At 44.6% G+C, this 27,279-nt stretch overlaps 1 protein-coding gene across 1 annotated transcript in view; it reads left to right on the plus strand.

Annotated features, from left to right (window-relative positions):
* The first annotated feature begins 1,308 nt into the window (after positions 1–1,308).
* The window catches only part of Elp1 (elongator complex protein 1), a 41,066-nt gene continuing 15,095 nt past the window's right edge, over positions 1,309–27,279 (plus strand). The window contains exons 1-22 of the mRNA XM_077700124.1: positions 1,309–1,594; positions 1,688–1,825; positions 2,405–2,486; positions 4,506–4,586; positions 5,054–5,139; positions 8,150–8,249; positions 8,823–8,913; positions 10,122–10,245; positions 10,319–10,418; positions 12,452–12,682; positions 13,131–13,307; positions 15,913–16,024; positions 19,494–19,655; positions 20,649–20,755; positions 22,025–22,119; positions 22,525–22,681; positions 23,918–24,101; positions 24,834–24,912; positions 25,930–26,009; positions 26,083–26,220; positions 26,855–26,940; positions 27,120–27,262. Of these exons, the coding sequence (XP_077556250.1) occupies positions 1,451–1,594; positions 1,688–1,825; positions 2,405–2,486; positions 4,506–4,586; positions 5,054–5,139; positions 8,150–8,249; positions 8,823–8,913; positions 10,122–10,245; positions 10,319–10,418; positions 12,452–12,682; positions 13,131–13,307; positions 15,913–16,024; positions 19,494–19,655; positions 20,649–20,755; positions 22,025–22,119; positions 22,525–22,681; positions 23,918–24,101; positions 24,834–24,912; positions 25,930–26,009; positions 26,083–26,220; positions 26,855–26,940; positions 27,120–27,262 (2,697 nt within the window). The 5' untranslated portion in view covers positions 1,309–1,450. The remainder of the gene's footprint in view (positions 1,595–1,687; positions 1,826–2,404; positions 2,487–4,505; positions 4,587–5,053; positions 5,140–8,149; positions 8,250–8,822; positions 8,914–10,121; positions 10,246–10,318; positions 10,419–12,451; positions 12,683–13,130; positions 13,308–15,912; positions 16,025–19,493; positions 19,656–20,648; positions 20,756–22,024; positions 22,120–22,524; positions 22,682–23,917; positions 24,102–24,833; positions 24,913–25,929; positions 26,010–26,082; positions 26,221–26,854; positions 26,941–27,119; positions 27,263–27,279) is intronic.

Genomic DNA, 27,279 nt, shown 5'->3' on the forward strand with positions numbered 1-27,279 from the left:
AATATGCACCGTGATTAGTTCGATATATCCAATAATTCGATATAGCCGAACCCGTAACGATTTTTTTTTGTTACGAGTTCGCAATACGCGGGATTCACCCCCCCCCCATCCCCCCCCCCCTGCCATTCCCACACAGCGAAACGAACACATAAAGTATGCTATTACCTTACACAAAATAATCCGTTTATTGCATGCAATAAAACTACTTTCCGCCTTACCTGCCTACTTCGCAAGAAAGGGGGGATTTTTGTTTTCACTTTCGTTTTGGCGGCACCAACCAGCACTGCATTCTCTACACGAGACATCGTTTGCACCAATTCAAGTACGTGTCCTTCAATATCGAAGCAATATTGGCGGAGAACATAGGCTGGCAAAAGCGCTTCATAAAGCATCGGACGGCTTTACGTTGTGATATCCTCAGTCTCTCCAGTGCTTTCAGCAGCACCAGCAATGTTGGCACCAGCTGCCATGACATCGGCGACGGTGTGTGCGCTCGAGGGGCTCACAATGACGGCAACATCATCGTCAACACTCAGGATATCCTCTGAGGACACACCTTTCGGCACAGCATCTGGAACGTTGGCGAGCTCTTCCAGCAGTTCGCCGATGATGCCATCTTGGTCCTGACTCGCTGGCTGGATGGGCTCCGTCGTGAAACCCATGCGTCGGACAAACAGTTACGGAAGGTGTCGGGCGTCACGTCGGTCTATGCGAGGCTCAACATCTCAATCATGGCCAATCAGCACCTCAATCGCCGCTCCGAGACAACGCATTTCGGTGGCAATTGTAGGCGCGCCGAGTTCGATATATCCGATGTGAACTTCGTTAAGGAATATGCTTCGCATGCATTTCCGTAACAGATTTGCTTTTGTTCGATATATAGCGTAATTCGCTCTATCCGGGCTCGTTATTATCGGGTTTGACTGTATAGTCGTTATAAAGAAATCGCTCCATTCGAAGTATCGGTTGACACCAACGTTTGTTGACACAAAAACGTTGGTTGACACAAACTGTTTTGTGGTACCACTGCAGTGCACCTAGAACAAATCATTCCCGCCTTTAGCGAAGTATCGCTTGCAACAAAACCGAATGCCTGCCCCGGGGTCTTCGTCGTAGCCAGTGTTTTACTGTTTTGTATATGGTGATTAATTTTGTCATTAAATGAAAATTTTCATTATTTTGTTCATTTCTAAGCACACTGGCATGCGCTTTGTTCAGCCAGTTCAGCCACGATCGCTCGGTGCAAAGCAGTAACGTTTATTTGGTGCAAACGGTGTTCCTTTCAGTTGCTGTAGTTAGCGGAGTTCGCACGACCGGACAACAACAATGGGAGCATGGCGGCGTGCGTCGTCTTCTGTTGAAAAGCGTGGATACAGCGTGGACTCGCGATTAAAAAAGTTGTGGCTACATCGCTACAGTTCATAATCCGACGCGTAAAAGATACTCAATAATGCGCAATTTGCAGCTTCGTCATGCGTTAACGCAAAACCTGTCGCTGTCAGGAAAAAACAGTCGCATATGCTCCGACATTGATTCTGGTAACGTTTACGTCGTCAGTGGAAACATCATTGTTACGATCGGAAACGATGGAGATGTACGTCAATTGCTTTTATAATTATCTAAACAAAGAAGCAACGTTTCTGAAGTATCTTGCTCGAATTGTTCCGTTCCTTTTATTTTTGTGCAGGTGACCGAAACTGTTGTTGGTGAGCTAAACAACGAAGGTGGAGAACTACTGAGTCTCGTTTTTCTTTCGGAATACCAATCACTCTGCATTGGAAAGAAATCGGGGGATATTTTACTCTACGATGTGTCCAGTGGCAAGGTCAGTGCGTCTTCAAACCCGTTTTAGTGTTGTTAATTATATGGACCTGACCCTTGGCTGGTTGAACCCAGCTTTGGACACCAGATTTTGAAACGGGGACTCGAAATGACGTCGGCGCGTCCATTAATAATAGCAATATATCGTAAGACAAAAAAAAAGTTCCTTCATGTGTTTAGCCTCTAGTAGTGGGTAGAATGATTGTCAGCCGTAGTTTATGATAATGACAAGTACCGTCTGAAACAAGTTTTAGGACGGAATTTTGCAGTACTGGTGATGATGTTAATTCGCAGAACATCAGAAATGCTTGCTGCAGCGGAGTAAGTCAGAGTCCATTAGAAGTTCCCACAGCACTGAAAACAAACAAACAAAAATATTCAAGCAGTTTGGTGTGAACGTGATCAGTTTATCGTATTTGAGTTGTCACAGTTAATATTCCTGGACTTTATAGATTATTGTCATTATATTTCCATTATGCATAGTTTCGACTTATGTAACCTTTGCAAAGTACAACCTGTGATGCTTATTGTAGTTGCCCACTTTTCGAGGTATTGACTCTTGCATATGTTCCTTCACTTCCAGGTTGAAGCGGTTGGCTGTGTCTCGGGTGGCATTGTGGCCATGCAATGGAGCCCAGACTTCGAACTTGTTGTTATTGTTTCAGGTATGTAGAAGTTAACGCTGGAAACCTCTTTGTCAGATGGTGGGAGGCAGGGGGGAAGGGGGAAGGCTCGTTAAATTGCTTGTGGGGATATCAGCCATAGACTCTGTTGTAGCTTTGGATGATGATGCTCTCACTCAGGCAATCATTTGGTTAGGGTTCGACTACTTGAGCCCAACTGAGCACCAGATGCAGCCTTCAGTAAAACAAGACCGTCCTGGCAAAGTTGTCACGCCGTAACAAGAGCCACCTGGGAGGTAATGACTGGTGTTGCTTCAGGATGCTGATTAGGTGCATCATCATTGAACTCTATTTCGGATATTTCAAGCTTGGAAGGATGCAGGTGCCGCCCGGAAGGGGCTGTTTGTAAATAAAATAATTTTCCACTGCCAACTTCTTTCAACCTGTGTGGACGTCGCACCCGCCATACAGCAAATTTTCTCTAGGTAGTGTTAACTATCCCAGTGCACCGTCCAATGAGTTGTCAACGAAGATAATGCGGGGAATGCACCCTACCAGGTTTTACAGGGTGCAACAGGCGATATTCAAAGTTTCAGTTGTGGTTGGACTGTGCATTTTGGTATGGATGATCCCCCAAAAAAGTCGCGAATAGGGTTGTAGCAAACTGTTAGATTGAGTTCTGCCTCCTTAATCACTATTTGCACAATGGCCACTGTGCGTATGTTCCCAAGTGAACAAAAGAGAATGCAGGATATGAAGGAAAGTCTGGTGAGTTGCCCAACACAATGACAAACAAAGAACGGTTTGCAGGAACAGGGACATGTTTCTTCTGGACCAGGGCAAATTTTTCTTATACTGCGAAGTTTCTGAGAAGGCTGTATAGCTTTCTTTTGCAGCCGTACAGCTGCATTTCAGACGGATGTGAAATTTTCCCTCACAGAAACTTATTCCACCATGGGGATTTCCCCTATATTAGTTAAAGTAACATAAACAACATGATTTTTTGCATTATACAGTCAAACCCGGCTATAACGAACCCGGATAGAGCGAATTATGGTATATATCGAACAAAAATATTTCAGTTACGGAAATACATGGGAAACATATTCCTTATAACAAAGTTCACATTCGATATATCGAACTCTGGGCGCCTAGAATGGCCGCCGAAATGCATGATCTCGGAGCGGCGATTGAGATGTGGATTGGCCGCGACCACGAAGCAAGAGCCGCGACTGAGACATTGCGCCTCGCACGGAGTGACGTGACGCCCAATACTTTCCGTAACTGTTTCCGACGCGCGGGACTCACGACGGAACCCGCCCTGTCAGTGAGTTCGGACCAAGACAGCAGCATCGGTGAACTGTGGGAAGAGCTTGCCAGCGTTCCCGATGATGTCGCGAGTGAAATCCATCCGACGCTTATAATGAAGCGCTTTCGGCAGTCGATGTGCTCCGCCAACGCATCTTAAAATTTTTGAGGACGCGGACTCGAACTGGTGCAAACAATGTTTCGTGTAGAGAATGCTATGCTAGTTGAAGCCGCCAAAACGAAAGTGAAAACAAAAATCACGCTTTTTTGTGCAACTTAGGCAGTTAAGGCGGAAAGTAGCTTTATTACTTGCAATAAATGGATTATTTTGGTATGGTAATGGCTACTGTACTGTGTTTGTTTCTGCATACGCGGATGACGGAGTTGGTGAGAAGGAGGAGGGGAAGCGGGGACGCTCCCGCGGATTGCGAACTCGTAACAATAAGCTCGTTATAGGGGGGTTCGGCTAAATCGAACTATTGGATATATCGAACTAATCACGGTGCATATTGCAGTTCGCTATAAATGGGTTTGACTGTATAGAGTTCTAAATTAAGCTGTACAAGATTCATTCAAGTAACTAAATGTCATCATAAGCATCAGCTCATGTCCACTGCACCACAAAAGCTTCTCTGATTGACGTCTATCAGCGTGGCTTCACCCAAATTTATTCCGTGCACTCATATTTTCGTATCTCGTCCCCTGTGGGTAGGTGAAACTGATGGTATGTAACACCTTTCCATCAAACTTTAGGAGAGGAAAAGCTTCTGCTGATGACAAAAGACTTCGACCCAATCTCCGAAAAAGGTCTTCATCCTTCAGAGTTCGGCGAATGTAAGTTTCCAGGGTCTTTTTTTTTATATGAATGCTGTCCGTTCAATCTTGTGGACATACTTACGTTGGTTTTCAATGCTTGTAAGGTCTCTAGACTTCAGATAGATTTTACAGAAATTTTTATGCAAAGAAGTGAGACACCTATAGTGTGAGAAGTTTCAAGAGCAGTAAGTGTACCCTTCAGGACAATAGAGGTTACTGGTGCTAAACATTAGGTTTGGTGTTTCATTCCACTGTTAGAGGCAAAAGCAATACCTGGCACCCTTTTTTATATAGCCCTACTGTTGTAGGCATCAAAAAACTTGTAATCATGCCATGGACTTCAAGTGTCAAGTAAAGTCAAAGAAAGCTTTAGAGCAGTACAGTCGACTGATCACAAAGTGTCATTAAGCTATATATGATGGCTTAGGAGCGTAAAAGGAAAGCTTGCACGAAATCATTATTATTGTATTTTGTTCTCCCTGTAGGCATTCCAATCACTGCGGGCTGGGGCTCAAAGGAAACACAGTTTCACGGGTCAGAAGGAAAGCAAGCAGCGAAGGTTGAAGCTAGGGTGAGGTTGCCACACTGGTTTGACTGAACTAATTCAACGCGTTACTTCAGCTAATTTGAATTTTGAGCATACTCTAAATACCCAAGTATAGTGTTGCAGCCCAGCTGTTGCTAATTGCTTTTTTTTTTCTAATGACTTCCAGCATCGTAACAATTGTGTTGGCAGATTAACTGAGGTGAACTTGAGGTCATGAAGTTGCTTTCTAGTAACCGTTGCTGTTCTCATTTGGGTGAAATACTGAAGTGTGGTGAATGCAAGATGACTATGCACTTCGGAGAACTCGTGGGTTGGGATGAGAGAGGGGGACTCCGGCGATCTGCGAGTAAGTGTGCACCTGCTTCAAACCAAGCCGCAAAAGCGTCTTGATCTCCCATGGAGGACGGGAATAAAAATGCAGTTGCACATATTTTATTCAGTAAAGAAAATTAAAAGAAAAAAGAAAGAGGACAGCCTCGTGCGCCTCGTCCACTCCTTCGTCATTAGTCATATAATGTACGTGGCTGCCTACCACAACTGGCGGGTCACGGAACGCAACAAGATCAACGCGCTAATACGCAAGTCTTACAAGACGGCGCTGGGCCTCACGGAGACCACGAGCACGGCACGCTTACTTCAACTCGGCGTGCACAACACCCTCGAAGAGATCGAGGAAGCGCAGCTGACTGCACAGCTAGAGCGCCTCTCAGTAACCAAGACCGGACGCCACATACTCAAGACCCTCTGTTACAATCCCCGAGCACCAGACCGGCAGTCGAGCGACATCGGCGAGGACGCACGGGCCCACATACGAGTGGACCCGATCCCCAAGAACGTTCACCCAGAATACAACAAGGAGCGGCGAGTGGCGCGGGCCAAGACCCTCATCGAACAACACGCCAAGGACGAACACGCGCGTTACGTCGACGCGGCGGAGTGCCAACAAGAAGGTTTCGTCGCGGTGGCCGTCAAGGCTACCACGGGTACCACGACAGCGGCAGCCAGCGTGCGGTGCACGGGCGCCACGGACGCCGAGGAGGTCGCCATCGCTCTGGCGATCTCCGAGGCTGAGTGTCGCACCGTGCTCAGCGACTCAAGAACCGCCGTGCGCAACTTCGCCAAGGGTCGATTGTGCGCCCAAGCGGCCGCCATCATCAGAAAGACCAAGCTTCAAGACAGGGAAGTCCGCATCAAGTGGTTCCCGGCGCACATGGGCGAGTGCGCAACTACGTCCAACCACAACGAGACGGCTCACTCGGAGGCGCGTGCACTTACCTTCCGCTCCCCCGAGACCGACCGTCCGTGGTGGTTCGAGAGCAAAGACCGCCTAGCAAGCTACACCGAAATCACCAAGGCTTACCGCCTAGCTCGACGGGTAATGCCACCCCCCCACCAAGGACTGAGCCGGGAGGAGGCCGTGTTGCTACGGCAGCTCCAAACCGGATCCATCCTCGCGCCGGCAACGCTGCACGTGTTACACCCAGGACTTTATTTGAGCGGTCTGTGCAAAGTGTGTAAAGTGGGTCTGGCAGACCAGTGGCACATCTTCTGGGACTGTGTCCGGTTTCCAGACGAAGCCAAGTCAAGGACTTATCCGCCGAAACTCCAAGAAGCAGTGCGCAGTAACGACAAGGACGTTCAACTTTGGGCCGTCCAGCAGGCCCGGGGTGCGCTCGAAAAACACAGACCAGGCGACCCGGCAACGGGGTGCGTTGGCGCTGTGCAGAGTAACAGCAAACCCTAGGTCGACGCCAGGCCCGCGTCGCGGCGAGTACAAACCGTCGTTTTGCAGGCAACAATAAAGTTATACCTAACCTAACCTAAAAGAAAAAAGAAGGTGCACAAGTGCAAATTTACTTAGGGCTCTTGGCTACAATTGCTTCATAACCCTGGGAGCAGCTTTGGTTGTTTAATGTAATAAATCAATGCTGCAGGATTGCTAGCTGTATTAGGACGGGGGTTTAAAGGAGCCATGAAGACAAAGTACAAGTTTTTTTTATTCAAAAGATTTGGTGTTTTATATTGCCCCCGGCACTTGTCCGGCAGAAAATGATAGTTTATTCACTAGGAAATTAATCGATTTATGTTATAATTTTGATTCTCCCGCCAAATCCTGTGTAACGTGAGGTCGTCTGCGATGACGTCAGAAAAGCAGGTCTTGAAGTGAACGTGAATGCGGCACGAGGCATCCAGTGAACTACAGAGCCTTGTTTACCGTCAGTCCTCCCAGATGGCGTTACCATACCGTGGCTGACATTTGTCTGCCTTTGCTTTGTTCTTGACCGTATTTGCACCTGGCTTGTTTTTATTACGGTAAAAAGTACTCGTGTTGTGAAACATGGGGTATACTCGACAAACAGGGTCATGTAAGACAATGTCGCTTGCGCTAATCTTCCTGTGTCGTGTCAGACAACCCGAAAGCGTCATACGGCTGTACATCTATGACAAGCCAAGTGTGCGCAGTACCAACAACAGCACGCTCTGGTACCTCAATGTTTATGTGTACCATTGTAGCTTCCATGCTTACCCCACCATTCTTACTTCTATAAAATGAATATATGCTTTACATTCAAGCGAAAATATTTCGTAAAGGAAGATTATAAGCACTGCATAACTTGCATTTGCTTTTGCGGCCTCCGCCAATCGCAGAGCTGTCTGGTATGACATCATAGGTTCTGTTGCGGGAAATGAGCTAGTGAGTCGCATGGCCATTGCAGTTTTTCCTAATTATGAAGCTTATTTGAGCGAAGTTTACGTTAAAAGTGGTGTCAGTATGATTCTAAGGAGGCAATCTTTCGAATGAACCAAAGTCGTGTTCTGTCTTCATGGCTCCTTTAAGCTCTGTCTGTGTGGATGTGGGAGTGGGTGGGTGGGCTTAGACCTCTGTGCCTGTCCTTTGTTGCAGTCAACACCTGACAAAACTTCCAGTTTGCACTTTGGCATGTGGCACTGGCTGTTTGTAGGTGCTGGTTTACAAGCATTAGTAAGGGCTGATGCGACCTTGCAAGTTTTTTCCCTGTTTCACTCTGTGCAGCCCCCTGATCCTGCCTTCCCGTGGGACGACAAGCTGTCCCGGGTGTCATGGCGAGGTGACGGACAGTACTACATCACTTCCTGCATCAGCCCTGCAGGCGGTATGTTCACCTGTTATGTTGTGTTGTGTTATTTTATGTTATGTGCTGGTTCGCACAGGCCCTATTTCCGGCCCACAGAGGCTGTGATTTTTGGGGGTGGAGCAACAGGCTGCTTGTATGTATGATGTTTTGGGGCTTGTCTTCAACCCCAGGGGGCCTCAATTAATTGATACGTTTTCCTAACAGCACTCCTGCTATCCATGTACAACCTTTTGTGGTGATCACTGAAGAGTACACTAATTGGCTTCATTTGGAAACCTTTCACGGAGTAGAAAGATTTTCATTTAGGTCCTTAAAAGTCCTACAAAGGCATCTCCGTAGCCAACTCACTCAGCTACTCAAATATTTGCAATAAAAGAAAAAAAATTGTGTTGGCCTAATTATTGAATCTAGCTTAGCATTGAATCTAGAGGCTATTTCAAGGAAATCATGTCTGTAGGTGTTCAATAATAACTGTGCTGAAACAGTGCCATTTTTTTTTCATGAACACAGGGTTTTTGCTGCCCAGATTGACGTAGTGCCAAATGTTCTTTTAAATTAAGGGATTACGCAGTTCACCGACTTTCATTGCAGGAAACCGTAAGCTGAGAGTTTGGAGCCGAGATGGCAGTTTGCAGTATACAGGGGAGGATATGAATGGCTTGGAGCAAGCACTTGGTTGGAAGTGAGTACTGAAATTTTCATTGTTTACATCTTGTATCTCACCAATGCACTAAATTTATCATGAGGCTGTTTGCACTGTTGTTAAAGGTTGCTATAAAATGTGTTTTGATCATAGTGACACACTACTGCTATGTCTGTTAAAAATAGACACCCTTTTGACGACCTCTGTTTGCCAAAAGCCATTCAGAAAATGGCGAAATACCCGTGACGGTGTCATCCCAGCACGACCAAAAAAGTGGCTATTAATTGCAACGAGCTGAGGTCGTCAAGATCCCTTAAAAGGGTCTCGGCCCGGTGTGAATCATCTTGTGTGTGTGCCAACTCAATGCAAGCTGCAGTTACTTAGGCAACGTTGTGTGCATGAAATTGATTGCTAAAAAAAATCGATAGGCCTTCGCAGAACACCAAACAACATTGTGTCTACACACTGCTGGAAGCATTGCATGATTGTTCGGCAGAGAATCATATTTTTGGAGTTGTATTGAGTAGTATTTTATATTGTGCACATCGCTGTCGCAAAAAGCGGAAAGTGAAGGCTGTGATATCATGATTGTGCTCAATATGAGCGCTGAGCACGAGGATGCGGGTTCGGCGCCCGGCCGTGGCGGCCGCTTTTCTGATGGAGGCAAAAAGCAAAAACGCCCGTGTGTATGAGATTTCAGTGCACGTCAAAGATCCCCAGGTGGTCAAAATTAATCCGGAGCCCTCCAGTACGGCGCGCCTCATCGCCTGTGCTGCACCGGCGTGTTAAACCCTGCAATCAATCTATCAATCAATCAATAAATCAATCAATCAATATGAGCGGGGGAAGGGCTCGTGTTGAGCACAGTAATGACTCTGCAACCTCTGCTGCTTTCTATGGAGTAAAACGGCGGAGAGCTCCCCTTGAAGAACGACGAAAACTGGGCAGTGGGAAAGTCGTGTTGTTACTTTTACGAGCGATTTCTGTGCTGTGGAAAGTGTAGTGTGGTTGCCGTGTCACAACGGTGGGCTGGTGCCACAACATGCGTTGATCTTGCTTTGAGGCAGCAGCTAGGGTAGTGGAAACACGGGGTGGTGTTGTGTCACACCATCTACTACATTAACAGGAGGGTGGGGATTGAGGGGGAGCGGTTGTGTGTTACGTGTGTGTGCATTTTTGTGAATACACCCATTGTCACATTCTATGGTCTTGCCATTTGCTTTTTTTTCTTTTGTTCTCATCATTAGACCCTCTGGAAGTGTGATTGCTTCAACTCAGCGTCTCCCAAACAAGCACATGGTCGTCTTTTTTGAGAAGAATGGCCTCAATCATGGAGGCTTCCAGCTGCCCTTTGGGCCAAAGGAATTTCAGGTACCATATACCTTGCTCAAGGATGGCTTTTTTGTATGTGAATGGGGAGGTCATCTGGCGCATTTCTTTGAAGGTGAAAGAAGTGTCCTGGAGCCCAGACTCAACTGTAGTGGCTGTGGTTGGGTCAACATTTCCTTCTGGAGATGAATCTGTGCCTTCCACTGTCGACATGGGTAAGTTTGTAGCTGCACAGTTCAAGATGGGTGTGACACACGATCGATTCCCTGGAGTTTTTCTTTTGTTCTGTTTTTCTCTAAGTCTAAATAAAGAAGAAAAGCTTAATTGAGGGCTTGGCAAGCTGCATTTGTCTGGACCAGTGCTGTGTAGAGACAATTTGTGCTTGTCATATGGCCACCGAAGTCAAAATACAAGTTCCTCTATATCGCTAGATTAGCTCACCAAGAACATGAATGTACCACTCGCACATGAAGCTTCTTTTATAAAAAATGAAGGAAGCTCAAGCTAATGCGTAAGACTTGAAGGTAGCTTAGCTGCACGTGACCTTCACGACCATCACGAAGGTTTAGGTCCACGGTTGCTGCTGATTTGCTTCTTCTTTGCTGCTGCAACGATTTTTACTCCCTCGTCGTTGCTACAAGTGCGAGCTAGCTTCTTTCATTTTTTTTTGAAGTGGCAATTATTGGACATCACCTTGGAGGGGCGTACGCTATGATGTATCTTCCTTGTTCAGAGCAAGTGGTGCCATGATTACGGCGAACACTGAAGCTTTTTGGCCACTCTTGGCCCAATCCCCCTAAGTAACTATGCTTGATTGGACAAACATGTGCCAGGGATGCTGGGAAGCCGCCGTGAAGCACGCACAGAGTGCTCAGCATTTTCTTTGTCTTTTTTTACTGCTGGGCGGTCACCACAATCTTGATAATTTCCCTAAGTAGGTATGCTTGGCATGAAAAACGTGCGCAGGGGATGCTGGGTGGTCGTCGTGAGGCACGCACAAAAGTGCACTAGGCATCTTCTTGGTTTTGTTAACCGTCAAGCGGTCGCACGAGGCCTGTGCTCACGTGCATGCGCTTGGCAATTTCTTGGTATATTTGAACTGCGGACACGAAAAATTACGATTTGCTATACCGCTTCGCTGTTAATAAGGTAGAAAATAGTGAGAACATGAAGACCGTGCAGCCGCCACTGGCTAGATGTGCCACTTGCACCGTCATCTCTTTCCTGGCTGCCGCTGGATGGCACTACTCGTCCTAGTTGAGGCAGCGGTACCTCTTTTCGAGGATTTGAGCGAGCTACACACAAGCAGTTGCTTCGCCGCCAATATTCACAGGGCCTCAAAAGGGCAATGTTTCCTTAAGCGTAAATGCTGATCACGGGTCCCATGTGGGAACATGTTTCTTAATCGCCCGGAGCTGCAAAGGGCGTGGGAGTGTGGGAAAGCACGGCTGATTTGACCAAAACTGACCGAACCACTCGGTACATGGTAGCATTGTATTTGGTTGCTTCTATACCACTCTACATCACCGCTGCCTTGCTTGCTTCCGGTTCATCGTGATACAAACAGCTGCGTCACATTTGATCAGAATTTGAGTGGCGATTTCCCAGTATTTTAAAGCATCTTTCGGCCCCGAATCAATGCTAAAATGGGCTAAGGGAAGGTCAGACTTTCGTCAGACTCTATATATATGCCGAGGTCAGACAAGACCTGAGCATATATAGGGATTTGGTAGAGAATTATATTCAATTATAAAAATAATTGTAACTGCTTTTGTGAGTACATGGTGCCACCAATATTTTTATTATATTACATTTTGATTTAAAAAAACTGAGGCAGTATTGTGGAAGATCTGCGTTCTAAGTGCATAGGGGCGTGACCTGCTGTAGGGGCTTTCACGAATGAATGTGTACGGGGACTGCTATATTGAAACAACTCCCATTTGAAAGTTTGACCAAAAATTGCACAGAAGTAGCATGCTTTCCACCATTTCAGCTCAGTTCATCAGAATATTTGAGATGTGCCAAACCTTGCAGTGGAGCTTCACATCAGATGTTCCATGCAGTTACACGACACATCTGTTAGGATCTAAAACTCGACGAACCTGTATAGTTCAGAGTTCTGTTTCCATTGCGCAACCAGGTTTGTGCCTGAGTAGTACCAAAAATGAAACTTGTGTTTGTCGGGGACCTGCTCGTAACCTCTTGTGGCCCCTGCATTGTGATAATTGTTCCTCTGACTTTTTTCCAGTGCTTCTGTACACAATGAAGAACTACCACTGGTACTTGAAGCAGACTCTGCGCTTTGAGCCAAGCACCCAGGGGCAGCTTGCTGACCTTCACTGGGATGAAAGCAGTGCCCTGACGCTGCATGTCATTTCTGCAGCTGGCCAGTACTGGCGATACGCCTGGTCTTGGGCTGTCCACAGGAGCCAGTGTGGGACAGAGGACAGCACGGCCGGTGTAGCAGTCATTGATGGAGGTAATGGCTTTGGGCCTCTATCTGGCATCTGTCCATGGATCCTGATCCCAGTTTCGCCCAACCAGATTATGATGCAGTTTGCATGGCAAACTAGTAACTGTGCTTGTATGAGGAGGAGCGTGCCTGGTCTTGGCTTACCTCCTTAATATCTTGCTAATGGCAGACCTCTGCTAGTGATCCAAGTTGAACACACAAGAGAGAGAGAGAGAAGGCTCTTTATTGGAAAAGCAGAGTTTTGCCGGCGTTTGCAAACACCTACATGCTTCTCTGCTAGGTTTCGGGGATGTAGGGAAAATAGGCCCCAGAAAGAGTTGGGCAGAAAGAAGAAAAAAAAGGAAAAGCAACACGAGATAGTGGTACTTTATACAAATATATTTATTTCTTTTTTTGTGTGTGTTTGTTGCTTCCTGACTTTCCTGCTTTTTATGCTTGCCCCCCCCTTTCGTAGACTGCGTGCTGGCAACCCTCTTCAAGGTGGCTGTGGTGCCCCCTCCAATGTGCAGCTACAGGCTCAAGACAGCGGCAAACATTGACCAGGTGGCATTCGGAGTTGGACAGCGCGGAGATGACTTTGTCGTTGCGCTTCATGACCAGAGGAGTGTGGTGTTTGTGCTCCAGGACCCAGGTGTGTTGTGCTTTCTTTTCCTGCCCTTGCTTACTTGCAGTGCGGGTATGCACCTGGTAAACACCTTATTTTCATGGATATTTTCTGTTATTTTATTTAATTAGAAGTTGCATTACTTCGGTTACACCTTGTTATGTTGCGCTATCATTACTCGCATAATTTGTTCCATTGAACCTTGAACACAGATATCTTTTCAATTGTTCCCTCCCTGCCTCCGTATCCCTCTTTTTAGGGCGTTCATGCCCCCTCTGACAATAAAGATATTCCTCCTCCTTGACATGTAATATTACATTCACTTGTGTATCACTTGGATGACTGTGTGCACAAAGTTAAGAAAAACTGATAATAGTTGCAGTGAGAATTTCAAAGAAGTTACCTTAGGCATAACGAGGTTACAGGGTGGCGCGACGATTATTGGAACAATTTAAAATTTTTTCCTGAGCAAACCGCCACTCTGTTCGTGCTCAAACTTCACACGAAGGTCGCATTTTGTGGTCTATTTTGTTTGACACCGAGGGCAATGACAATACTTACCTATTTATTCTGAAAATAAATAAAAATGATTTTCGCCTACGGGAAAATGGCTGTCGATTTAAACGTGCGAGCCAGCACAAGCTGATCTTGGAACGACTGCACCACCTGGGGTATGCATAGCGAAACGCACGTTATGGATTCATGGTAGGAAGGAGCCAAATGATGTAGCAGACGATCAGAAAATGTCAGAGCAGGTGAGGAAAAAAATCCAATGTTTATTGCAGGGGTGAGACAGCTGGGCATATTGTGCATTTTTGATACAAAACTGCATTCCTGCGCCAAGCTGCCCGAAATGCCTGAGAATTCCGAAAACTGTGCTAAACTGCTCCAGAACAGAATGTAAACCAAGAATTTGGGTGCTCTTGTCAGTTTCAGTAAGGAAAAATGCCAACTCGACAACATGCTTTTCCAGCACCCCCAAGGTGATGCTGTTTTTAGTGGTTTGATTGTTGATCAATTCCTCAATAAAAAACACACGTCAGTAAAAATATCCCAGAAATATTTCTGAAAGTCACATTTTCGGGTTGCACATGTGATATTCTGTGCATTTCTAAAGTTTTTTTGTTAAAAACCATAGCAAACTGCCGTGGAAAAATACCTCTGTCAGCTGAAGTGACAAACTATACGTTCAAGTTGATGAAAAAATGGCCCTTTTTGCAGCGTTTTGTAAATTACTATTGTGGTGAAATGGGAGGGATTGAAATGGAAGGCTGTTGTGGTGCAGCGACCGTAATTTGGCTTTGCAAAACTTTTGTCCTGTCTCTACACTTCTGAATGTGTGTACAACAGTCTGGGATTACCAAAATAATTTCACCATTCAAATGATAAGAACGCCTTATAATTGCTTAGTTTTGATTGATTGATTGTAGGGTTTAACGCGCCGACGCAACGCAGGCGATGAGGCGCGCCGTAGTGGAGGGCTCCGGATTAATTTTGACCACCTGGGGATCTTTATCGTGCGCCGAAATCTCGTACACACGGGCGTTTTTGCTTTTCGCCTCCATCAGAATGCTTAGTTTTTCAACTGAATACGTTGAAAGGCACTCTACGCTGTCTATGCATAAAGCCTCAGAATTTAAAAAGTTTGTGAAAAGGTGTGGCTTTTCAAACATTGTGATACTAAGATAAACATGCTCCTAAGGCTGTTTCAGTGTTATGTATGTTCAAAACCAAATAAAAAATGTATTTGTCCTCCCAAGTGGCCAAAAATGTAATTTTTTAAGGCTCCTAAGATGACAAAAAATGTCGTTAACTGCTCCAAACCAAGCTTCTTCTGCTCCAAAATCCAGATTTTGCTGCTCTGAAAACTGCGCCCAAATCTGTTTCAGCTGTCTCACCCCTGTTATTGGCAACGATGAACCGTGGAAATATTTTATTATGATTGGTATCAGCTGTTATGCAAAGATGTGGGATAATCATGAACTAGGGACAAAAGAGATTTTCTGATCGTCTACTACACCATTTGGCTCCTTCCTACTGTGAATCCCAGACGTGCGTTTCGCTCTGCATAACCCAGGTGGTGTTGTCGTTCCAAGATCAGCTTGCGCTGGCTCGCACGTCCAAATCGGCCGCCATTTTCCCGTAAATGAAAATCGTTTTTATTTATTTTCAGAATAAATAGGTAAGTACCGTAGTTTTTTCAGGTGCCAAACAAAATAGACCACAAAATGCGACCTTTGTGTGAAGTTTGAGCACGAACAGAGCGGTGGTTCGATCAGGAAAAATTTTTAAAGTGTTACAATTATCGTCGCACCACCCTGTATAAAGGCCATGAGTCTGTAGCGCCTGCCGTGGGGGTGCTCTTCGGGGGGGGGGGACTACTGGAACAAAACATATCAGTTGGTAATGTATTAGAGGGGTCCACTGTATTTAAACCAGCAGTACAAGGGCACATTATTTGTCTGTTATAGTACAGCTAACTTGGTAAAAATTCTTGAGGGATCATGAAAGCCACTTTGTTTTTTTTTTTTTTTTTTTATACCTATAATAGTAGACTGAAGGAAGCAGATTTGAGTGCATATGTGGATAGGCAAAAATCATATCAAGCTCTTTTTTTTTCTTTCGTTTCCAGGGAGCTTTGTGAAGACTCCCTCTGAAAGCTGCACGTTTCAACTAGAGTGTGCGGGAGGACATAATGGCTTCACGGTTACGTCCCTTACTCCAGAGCACTATGGCCCTTACGGGTTTGTACCCTTGTGTTTGCTATGCACTTAAAAAGCCGCACCCTGCATTTGAATTGGGAAATTGTGTTCTGTGATATTGAACGCAAGACTTCGTGTTAGCCGTAATATTTTCATAAACTGTCCTGACCAGCAGCCCTTCTTAATACTACCTCGCCACGTATTGCACGGGTGTTTGCCCATGCTTACTCAGCGAGGCATTCTTCTATTGGGCAAGAAGTCAGAGGCTTTATTCCCAGTCAAACGATCCATATTTCTAGCAGTCAGTCATTGCAATAAACATGTCTTTCGGGTTGTTGTTTAGGCTGCTGGAAGACTTCTGGGGAGGAGATTTATCCAAATTGCACTGCTAGAATGAGCTCCATAGTCCTGGTGCGGTATTCTGAGTTTGTCCATTTTGAAAACGTCCATTTCCCATCCATTTTATTGTGATGTACATCCCACTGTAGGCTGGCTTTGGATTGACTTTTGCATAACTGTTTTTGCAAACAGATTCTAAACAACTAAACCTATTTTAAGCTATCTTTTATGTGTTTATTTGAACGTATTTTGAAAATCTAAACAAACATGACAAGATTTATATAAGATGAAGTTGACATTTTTCACCACAAGGGGACGAATGTCGAAACATGGCAGCTGTGGCCAGCTATTTCCTGTGGCAGTAAAGCGTAAACAGTGCTACGGCTGCTCAGCTTCTTTGCGCTTGGACCACGATTTGTATGTCCGATACAGTGACCGGAATAACCCTCTGTTACGTATTTTGGCATCGACGCACTTGTGGCCTGCTGACTCCAATTTTTCTTGGGGTTGCTGCGGTACTTTCCGAGTGAAAACCTGCATGAGTGGTCGGGATTTTCGTTTCTTAACTACGGGTCTTCTTCGCGTCAATTCGACAAACAGTAAGCTGGTATGTGTGTTCAAGTACCAGTAAAAGTTTATGAGTTCCATGCCTAGTGCTTGTAAAATTTTGTTCATCTGCTCGGCAGCTATCAAGCTCACAGACTGTGTGATAGTGACAGCATAGATACACCGGCTCAAGGAGGACTGCAACAGTTATATTGTGTCTTTGTTACCAACTGCTGACGGAAAAATACATACACCAGTAGCGAAGAAACAAAGGGCGCATATCACTTAGTCCTTGACACTGAGCCTACGGTGCCGCCATCCAAGTTTGTCTCGCAGCTCGTCGCACAGACAGTGCACAGTCCTCTTTGAGAGGCGGAATGCTTCTGCAGGCATTTCAAATGGTTCAACATTACTTGTTGTCCTCCTGTTCTGCTGGTGAGCCAACAACAAGGCGATGACCGGTACATTGATATTACAACTGCCAAAATAAATAGTCTGCTTTATATCGTCTGCTCCGAGAAGCCGTGGCTCAACACAGTAGCTCTGTGCTTGCTTGCATTGTGTCATATCCAAGTGTTCGCTGTTAGCCAGTCAGGGCTCGCTCAAAACGGACATTTTTGAAACGGACACAAAACGGACAAAACTTCAGAATACCACCCCTGGTGTTACGTTGCACATTAAAAGGGCTCACGAGTTAACATGGAAGGCCACCGTGGCCACAGATTGTAAAATATGGTGCTAATTTTTTTGTGTGGTTTGTGGTAACCCGAGTTCATTATGTAAAAGAGGGTGTGTCAGGGACACATTTTTTTTACTTGCGCCTTCAGATTTTGATAAATGTCTCAAAATACAGCAAAATAATTTAGCAATTACTCCTGCTAACCTGCACAACTGGTTTAATTCTTCTGTAAAAATAATAATGCTTAAGCAAGAATCTGTTTGGTACGATTCTTGCTTACATTACAACTAGATAAATTTACTAGATAAATTTAGATGCACAGCATCCAGAGATAGGGTAGTGTTGAATGAGTTATAGCTTTTAAAGTTTTTGTGTGTTGGTGAACCCTTTTAATTCACTAATGATTTAAAATTCTCTCTTGTGTTCACATGCTGAGGTTTGACAGATTATTTTAAGTTTAAGGTGCACAGCAGATTTTTTTGGCTGGGAAACCTTGTGTGTGGTCAGATTTCGAGGGTAAAGTTAGCAGAAAATCCACCTTACAGTTTTTTTTTTCCATCACGGGTCATTTTAACTACCTCAAATTGAAACTGAAAGTACGTCAAAAGCTCCTCTAACATACATGCCAGACCATGGTGGTTTTCCCAATTTCGCTGTCTGTACGCTTTCGGGCGAACATTCACAAGCCGAAAATAAGGTGTTGGGCAAACATTTTAGGGCAATTCCTTGTCAAAGTTAATGCAGGCCAGCTTGCATTTGACCTTTGTCTTTACAAACGGTGCTTATTACAAGCTTATGTGCAGGCAGGAAAGGAAACAGTATTCCAAGAGCTGTCTTTTACTGCATTGAGGTAGTTTCTGCACCCATGGATTAGCTTACAAATGTTGGTAACGGGCAGTTTTCGATGGCACGGTGTGCAAGTTGTGTGCCCTTATTAAACAGTTTTCCAGCCTTTTAGAAACAAAGAGATGCTTGCTGTAATTTTTTTTTTTTTTGCACACGCTTTTGTTAGCAGTATCAAGTGCTGTCATGCGTGTGAGTGCAGTTTGTTCAGCAGATGCCCACATCTCTCTTTAAAGGGGCCATGCAGACAAAATATGTTTGTTTTGTTCGAAAGATTTCGTGTTTTGTAGTGCCCCCAGCACTTGTCCGGAAGCAAACGATGCTTTATTCACTGAGAAATTAATCAGTTTAAGTTAAAATTCTGATTCTCCCACCAAATCGTGTGCTTTCGCAACGTCTGCAATGACATCACAAGAACCGCTCTGCAGCCGATTGCAGAGCCTCATTTACCATGAGTCAACCTAGATGGCGCCACCATACTGCGAAGGGCCGTTTTCTGCCTTTGCTTTGTTTTTGACCGTATTTGTACCCGGCTTGTTTTTGTCAAGGTATCAAATAATTGTTTTGTGAAACATGGTGTTCGCTCAACAAGTATGGCCATGTAAAACACCGTTGCTTACTCCAGTCGGCCAGTGTTGTCCAAGACAATCCCAAAGTGCTGCAGTGCTGTGCAGCTAAAACAAGCATAGTGCGTGCAGTACCAACAGCAGTACACATCGGTACTTTCGTAACTTCTGCTTTTTACCACACCATTTATACTGGTATAAAAGGAATGTGTCCTTAATTTAAGCGCGAATAGCTCGTTTGGCAAGCTCGTAAGCCCTGTATAATTTGCGTGTGCTTTTGGTGGCCTCAGCTAATCGCTGAGCTGTCGCATATGACATGATAGGTTCTGTTCCGGGAAATGAGCTAGTGGGCCGCATGGCCATTCCTTTTTTTCCTAATTATATAGCTTATTTGAGCTAAGCTTGTATTAAAAGTGGTGTCAGTATGATTCTAGTGAGGCAGTCTTTTGAATGAAAAAAACTTGTGTTTTGTTCTGTGCTTTGATTGTGAGAAGCAGGACCCGCGGCACTATGTGGCGCAATGGTTCACTCTTTGCAGGATTGAATTTGATGGGATCGAAGCACCTGAGCACTCGCTCAGCCTGCACCATTGGACGTGGCCTTCTGAAAACTACCTGCTCTGTGTGTGCACCTCAGAGGCCTCCCATCGACTTCTGCGAGTGGACATCAGTCATGGAGAACAGACGCGTCTTGTTGCCAAGTAAGACGTCTATTACTAAGGAAGAGGGAGAGGAGGAAAAAAATTGGTGCCCCTGCTTTGATTTGCTTGACAAACATGCTGTCATTCTGCATGCATGCTTTACTAAGCCGATGTTTAGGTAATTGTTAGCCCCTGTTGTGTAAAATTGGGTAAGGGTTAGTTGCATACTGCAGCAATTCAGGATTCACGTGAGCAACAGTTGAAAACTGAGGTGCTTGCTGAAGTTTTCTTGGTTGTTTTTTGGTGCGTTTAGTTTGGCGCACCTGTATGCATTCTTTGTGTCTATGTACTTCGTCTTCGTCTGTTTATCACCCCTTTTATTCTTTCCAGTGAACATGAACCAATTACCTCAGCAAGTTTTTTTTTAGTTTACAGATGCGTCAAGCCTAGTGTTACAAGCCTAGCTATTTCTTCCACTTTGTTCTTAATGCCTTGGGTCAGGCTAAATGTCACGAAATTTGTAACAGAAGTGTAAATCAGATGCATTGTTGTAGTGGCCTTCGTGAACGGAAGGGTATGGGACTGGAGCTGACACACTGATATAGTTTAGCAAGGGAATGGAAAATGCTGTTGCTGTCTGTTTGAGGTTGTGAGCAGGTCACTTGTAATGCCAAACATTCAGCAGGGTACAATGAACGTGGCAAAAGCATGTTTCATTACATGCATTCGCGCATATTTTCGTGCTTGCTTTCAAAGGTTGGCCCCATCTAGTTTCTCTTACTTTGAAGTGTCTCCCAATCCCTCGTTTTGGTTTATACATGCACTTTGCAACATTTACCTCGTTTTGGTCTATATATGCACTTTGAAAAGTTTATTTTTGTCGGGTAAGAGGAGGAAGAAGTACATAAGAAAAGGAGATCACTTCAGCTGTACTTTCATAAGGAACAGTGCTGTAGGCTGTGGCTGCATGGAGCCACCAAATGGTGATGTCTGTTTGGACGTTGTGGCTTTTGTCTCACAGGGCTATGACTATGACTATACTTGACTATGCAGGCTATTGTGCACCTTGGAGGACTCTGTGCTTACGCTGTGCACAAGTCTTGATGGGTCTGTCATTTGCCTTCAGTATCAAGATGGCAGCTGTGCCACACTAACTGCAGGTACGTGAACAGGTGGAAACTTGTACCGTATTTTTGCGCATATAACCCGCCCCTGCATACAATCTGCATCCACGCTTTCAGCCCGCCGGAAAAAAAAAAAAATCCTTGCGTATTGCCCGCACATTTGATACAGGAAAAGCTGCACCAAAGCTACTGCTCAAGGATCACATACTGTGTAGACAGAAAAAGCATATATTTAGCAAGTAGAATACACTGATTGCAAGACAAAAGTCACAATTCACTAATAAAATTCAGTTGTTGAGTGTGCTTGTCCCTGTTTTTTCTTGCGCAATCTCTGCCATGGAAGGCTTAGTCAGTGTTAGTGCGTAGGAGCTTCACGGCACTACGCGCATTGCCGTGAAGCTGCGCTAAAGGAAAAACCCCACGTATTATCCACACCCCTACTTTTCTACTGAAATTTTCGCATTTTTGGTGCGGGTTATACACACGAAAATACGGTACCCAATGTGTAGTCATCCACTGTATATTACTGTGGTATAAATTGCCATTTCAGCCCTTCAAACAGATTCTTCAGAGTAAACTATGGGATTGAGTGCATTTTCACAGCTGCCTCCGTAAGCTGTATATTTAGAATGTGCCTTTAGTCATGCTATAAAGTTTATTTTAATGAACACATCTCAAAGTCTCATCTTTGTAAAAAAAAAACCAAAAAACCAGTGAAACGAGTGCTCATCCTGTAAGTTCTCTGTCATGTTTCAGTGTTCTGTTTTGCTATTTTTCGAAATTACTTGGGAACCTTTCAGCAGCCTATTCTGCCTCACTTGCATCAGAAGCAACATGTATGTACGTGGTCTTCCATGCGTTCTAGAAGTGCGTGACTGGGGGATACCGTCTCAATGCGATCAGTTATCACAAAAACCTGGGCTTGCCATTACCGTTCAGGCAGTGTGTCAAATTGATGCATATGACCATAGGACTTGTGTTACTTTATTTACTTTGTTAATCTTGGCAAAGAAAGACAAAAATTGTGCATAGTTTAATGAGAGATTGTTTGCTTTCGAATCTATGTTGTCTAACTTTGGAATTTATGAGCCTTCCAAATCTGCATCAGTAATCAGTCGCCATTCCTTGAGTGCATTTTTGCAGACAAGAGTGTGTTGTATTTTGTACTTAGCATTGAAAGCATGCTGTGACTGTAGGTGCTCTGTGCACAGCCAGGCTGCTGCAGTAACAACTCCTTGTATGCGTGCAATGTGGGCTGTCTCGATGGCCACTGGATTTGTGCATCCCGTGTGTTTACTGTGGCAGATGGTACATTGGCTCCATGGCTTCGTTCAGACGGCACACAGCTGAAGCTTCCAAAGCCTTGCCCTACAGTTGCTGTCTGTGAGGTCCTGAAAAGGGTAAGATGAGGTGGGGGGCATGTTGGCCTGCCTCTGCCTTTGAACCTACTTTAAAGGTGCATGCATGAAGTTTTTATAGTTAATAGTTGATTATTATTGATTTGAATCACGTTCACGAATAATATCGTTTAAAAATTACACTGCATGTTTGTCGTCCTTAAAAGTTGTCGTCCTCAACATTATTGTAGGAATTGGCAACCTAGGAATTTTTTGTCAAGAAAAGAGAGGGGGGGGGGGGCTGCTGCTGAGTGTGATGATTGACATGCAGTAAATAGCAATGTGACTGTGGCAGGTATCGGCCACGGGTAACCACTCTACTTCACCATGGAACACTTTGACGCTTAGAGGTTGGAGACTGTTTTGGAAGTAGTGTTTTGCTGCTCTCCTCTCTCCTTTCCCCAACAGCCGACGGTGATAGGCCTTTCCCAGCGTTTCGAGTTGTTCTGCAACGACGTGAAGATCTGTGATGACTGCACGTCGTTCAGGCTTCACGGCAAGTTTCTGCTGCTCACCACGCACAGGCACATACTGCGCTGCCTGCTGCTGGACTTTGACCTTGCTGGTGAGTCGCGAGTTGCCGTTATGGCAGCGGAAACTGAGTTCCCATTATCATATTGAATGCAGTGCGTGCTTCTTGGGTCTGAGCGAAGATTTGCTTGTATGACACAGTGCTTCATCGTCATCTTCGTCATTTTATCATTTGCTCCTCACTGATATCACAAGATGGCGATGAGTGGGGCGTAGGGCAGTGATCTTTGTGGGAAATAGTGGCAGATGAGCAGATAACTGAGTGGGAGGATGTGGCATTTCACCTCCTGACGAGTTGTTTATCCACTCACCTGAAGGGTGTGTGGTGAGGAGTGGATGGAGCAAAAGCTCGTTGGTGTGTTTGCATGCGTGTGAATACACACCCATCACCTGTCATCGTATTCCAAGCTGTTACTAATCCCTTTAAAATTAACCCTGCATTTTGTTTTTACGCACTGCAGGCAGCACTGAAATAAAAGGTGACGTTGGGGAATGTAGGCCTGCAAAGCGTGTTACTCGATTGAAATCTCGTCAAATTCTGGGTGGCTGTGAGTTTTACATGATGCAGTTCAGTCGTAGGTCATAGCATGTAGCTCGCGCACAGAAAAACAGCGACTATTATTTTGTCAAATTTACGGCAACATTGGAAAGCTGTGCTGCTCTTCATGCTTTGACTGTGGCTTTGCTAGATGTTACCATGATGTTCATTTAGTTTCGTGCTTGCTGCAAAGCTTCGTTCCCACAGAAACTGACGAGATTGTAGTTGTCGTATGTGTTGGTGTGAAGCTACTCACACCACATCATTATAGTGGTACTACAGAAGGCATGGGATGCCTGTGTTTATACTGTCTGCCGCTTGGTGACGAGCCTGTCTAGACAGGAAGGCATTTGTGTGTGTTTTTTGTTGTTGTTGTTGCTGTCTCTCATAGTGGCTCCATACAATATCTATGTCCCGCATGTGTCTACACCTAGCTTGTGTAGGAAGCCTTATGGAGGCTTTGCTTTAGTCACGTACCTCATGGAGTTAAACGTACAAAAGCACACTCGAGCAGGGTCCTGGTTGCTGGTAAGTGCTGCAGGGTCCCTTTAAAGGCATAGATGCCAATGGGTACATAGTAAAATAAAAAGCTCAATTTTTCACCCAGTTTTTCAGTCCACATGGAGCGAAATGTTATTAATAACATGGTTTCGTAACTAGGTGACGTAGTATGCTAGTCTGTAGGCAGCAGCTCAGCATGGAATCTCCGTAAGATTGGTATGCACTTTGTAGGCCTTCTGAGTGGTGGATCCATCGAGGCCTTGAATGACGCCCCTCGAGAGCTGGAGAACGGCTCGCTGTTGGTGACCAGCGTACCAGACAACGGCCGCGTGGTCCTTCAGCTTCCGCGTGGGAATCTGGAGACCATTTCACCAAGAGTGCTTGTGCTGGACAGGGTCTGTGAGCATCTGGACAGGTTGGTTGGATTTTTCTTCCTTCCTGTGTTTTTTTTTTTTTTTTTTTTATTGCACAACATTCTCTTGCTAGTAAACGGGGCTTTTTTTTGTGGAGTCAACCCAAATTTCCATCCCTATTTTTTTCGTGGTGTTAATGCATTTCAATGCATTTTCTACATGGAGAGGAAAGGCAACAGGTGCGATGGTGTTGTAATACCCAAGAATGACGATGTGATGCATTTTACTATGACCGCCTTCGAACGCATCCTACTAACAAACGATGCTGAAAACACAGTGAGATGTGGACGATTTGTGTATGCCCGAAATCAAATACAGAGGCATTAACGCAGCTCTAGTATTTATGTGCAGTATATCCAAATTCCAATTGGAGAATTTGTGTCGGTGGGTCTGATGGAGGCTGGATTCCGTGTTACGGCATTCATGGCAGATAAACGCAGCAATCATTGTGCATGGAGACTGTGGCATCAGCATGTATAAGCCGATGAACCGCTGTAGTAATTACACTCAATTATGACGTCAGGTTTAGTGTGTTATACCATTGATTTCATTGGTCCTACTTTAGACTGTACACATTCATGTAAACTGCTAACACCTACAAAGAACGCTCCGCACTACATGGCAATTCCACAATATATGCCTCAATTTTTTTTTTCTCTGTCTGCTTGGACTCGGTGAAGTTGTTTCTATGTGTTTCTTGCACCTCATACTGTTCTTTGATTACCATTTTTCAGGGGCGAGTATGGCGATGCATTCCTCCTGATGAAGATCAACCGTATCAACCTAAACCTCCTTTGTGACCATGACCCTTCAGTACGTTTCCTCTTTGAATTTTCAGTTCAGGGCTTACTTTAAGAACGAAAACAAGCTATTCCTTCTGTGTTAGAAAAGAGGCGAATAATCGTGCTTTGTTGGGCACATGGCTAACAACAGTTTTAAGAACTGATTTGTGCTGATTTTATGCTATGTGTGTGACTTTACCCATACATCCTTTAGTGTTGTTGTAGCAGAACTTGAAGTTTCCTATGGTAAAGATGCTCTGCATTTATCAGCAGGAAAGTTGTATGTTACAGCAGGAAACACTAGAAATACTTGGCAGCTGTATGCTGAAATAATCTCAACTTTGCCTGTGTGCCCCACCAACAAGCACGTAATATTTCTTCTGCAAGACTTTGCCAAGATTTTGGCTGCGTTCCAATTCTCAGACAGCACAGAAAGCAGTCTAATTAGACATCCAAATAGGTGTAAAAGCAACGAGTATTGGAATATACAGCCACACCGCTGCAGGCGAAAACATCAAAAACACTGTAACACACATATCAGTAAGTGCAAGCCAAATTTTTGTAAGCAAAAAAAAACCATGAAACTAATAAATGCAAGGCTTGAAAAAATAACTAAAAGCAGTTGAAAGTCAAGTAAATTGCAAAAATGTTTTCAGCCTAAACAAACCACATTGTTTACATTTTACATATAAAGCTGGCACTGGCGTCGTTTTTTAGTTGGGCGGCAATGTAAGCAGCATTTTTGCAGACTTGGGACAGTGTCTTCTTGAGCTGCCTACCTTGATGTCTTCGTGAAAATTAGAACAGGGCTCAAGATGGCTGCATACCTTACCATCTATTAGGGTAAATGGATTACACCGTTAGGTGGTCCTTAAGTGTAGCACGTGGTTTGTGATGCACCAACAGTCACGCTACTTCTGAAGTCTCATCATGTTGTGTTGTAGCTGCTCATTCTGGAAGTCTGTGCATGCAGCATGCGTAATGTGAGAATCATTTGTTCCCACTTGGTGCTCCTTGTTGATGCAGTCAGTTGTTCTGTTTTTTATAGGCCTTCTTGGGAAACCTGACAGAATTTGTGCAGCAGGTGAAAGAGCCTACAGACCTTAACGTCTTCCTGTCGGGGCTGACGTAAGTTCACTGTAAAGCTAGCTACTGATGAATAGCAATGTAAATTAATCTTTCTCGTAACCTTTTCTTCCAGGGACAAGGATGTCTCGGTCACGATGTATGCATCAGCATATCGAGCTCGAAAGCGAGTACCTTTCGCTTTCAAAAGGAGCAAAAGGGATGAAGTTTGTGATGCCATGAGAAGTGTTCTTGAACAACTGGACTATGACAGGTAACATTGCTCAGTCAGCAAGAACCCTGTGCATTCCTCGCAATCTGACAGCCAAGAAGGGAGAAATTTGTGGGGTGTTTAGAGAGATCGTAGCACAGACTAACCAGGCAATTGTGCAGGGTCGCCAATTCTGTCGTGTGAGGCTTTATCTTATAGCATGTTGACAAGCAACTTTGCTTCATTTGTACTAAATTTATGCTGCTTTTTTGTGTTTTTTTTTTTTTTTTTTTCATTTAAGTATATTCATCTCGCACCTGTTTCTCAACTGTAGGTAATGCCATGAGCATAATGTGCGAGCTTACCTCAGATATTTAGATTGCTTTTTTTTTCTGTAGATATATCTCCAGTAAAAAAAAAATAATGATACCCTAACTATAGATTGGGTATCATCTGTATTGTTAGATTTTGGTTATTGTTGCACCCTTCTTGTTAACACAGCAGCAGCATTGGTCAAGTGATCACCCATAAGGTAATCCCGCAGCAACCACGGCAAGGCAGGAGTGTACAATTAACAGCTGCGCTATAAAAATGTGCCTTTGGGATTAAATAATAATGATGGTCACATGCTCATAACTGGCATGCAAAAATGCTCCCATTTGTTCCTGCTGTTGGTGCAAGTAATTTCTGCTGCCAGGTACCTGCTGTCGATACTGACATGTCATGCCAAGAAGACGGAGCCGGAACTGGATGAAGCACTCTCCAAAATCTACAAGCTTAAAGGTAAGTTGGAGTGACATCACCCACACTTATCATCCTTTATGCGAGAAAAATGGATTCAACAGCAATTCCCAATTGTTTTAATAGACCACCAGCAAATTTTCAGGCTGCTGGCTTATTACCTTCTGGTGTGTACGTTGAATATCGTAAAGTGACATTTTTGTCTTGTGTGTTGTGCGCAGGTGCTGGAAACAAAGCAGGCATAACGTGTGAAGCAGCTCTCAAATACCTCTTCTATCTGGTGGACACAAAGGACCTGTTTGACGTCGCTCTGGGGACGTACAACTTCGACATTGTTCTCATGGTTGCTGAGAAATCTCAAAAGGTACTGATCAGCAATGT

The sequence above is a fragment of the Haemaphysalis longicornis genome, unplaced genomic scaffold (genome assembly GCF_048455015.1).
Source record: "Haemaphysalis longicornis isolate Haplotype H1 unplaced genomic scaffold, Haemaphysalis longicornis Haplotype H1 scaffold_2, whole genome shotgun sequence".
NCBI classification, from domain to species: domain Eukaryota; kingdom Metazoa; phylum Arthropoda; class Arachnida; order Ixodida; family Ixodidae; genus Haemaphysalis; species Haemaphysalis longicornis.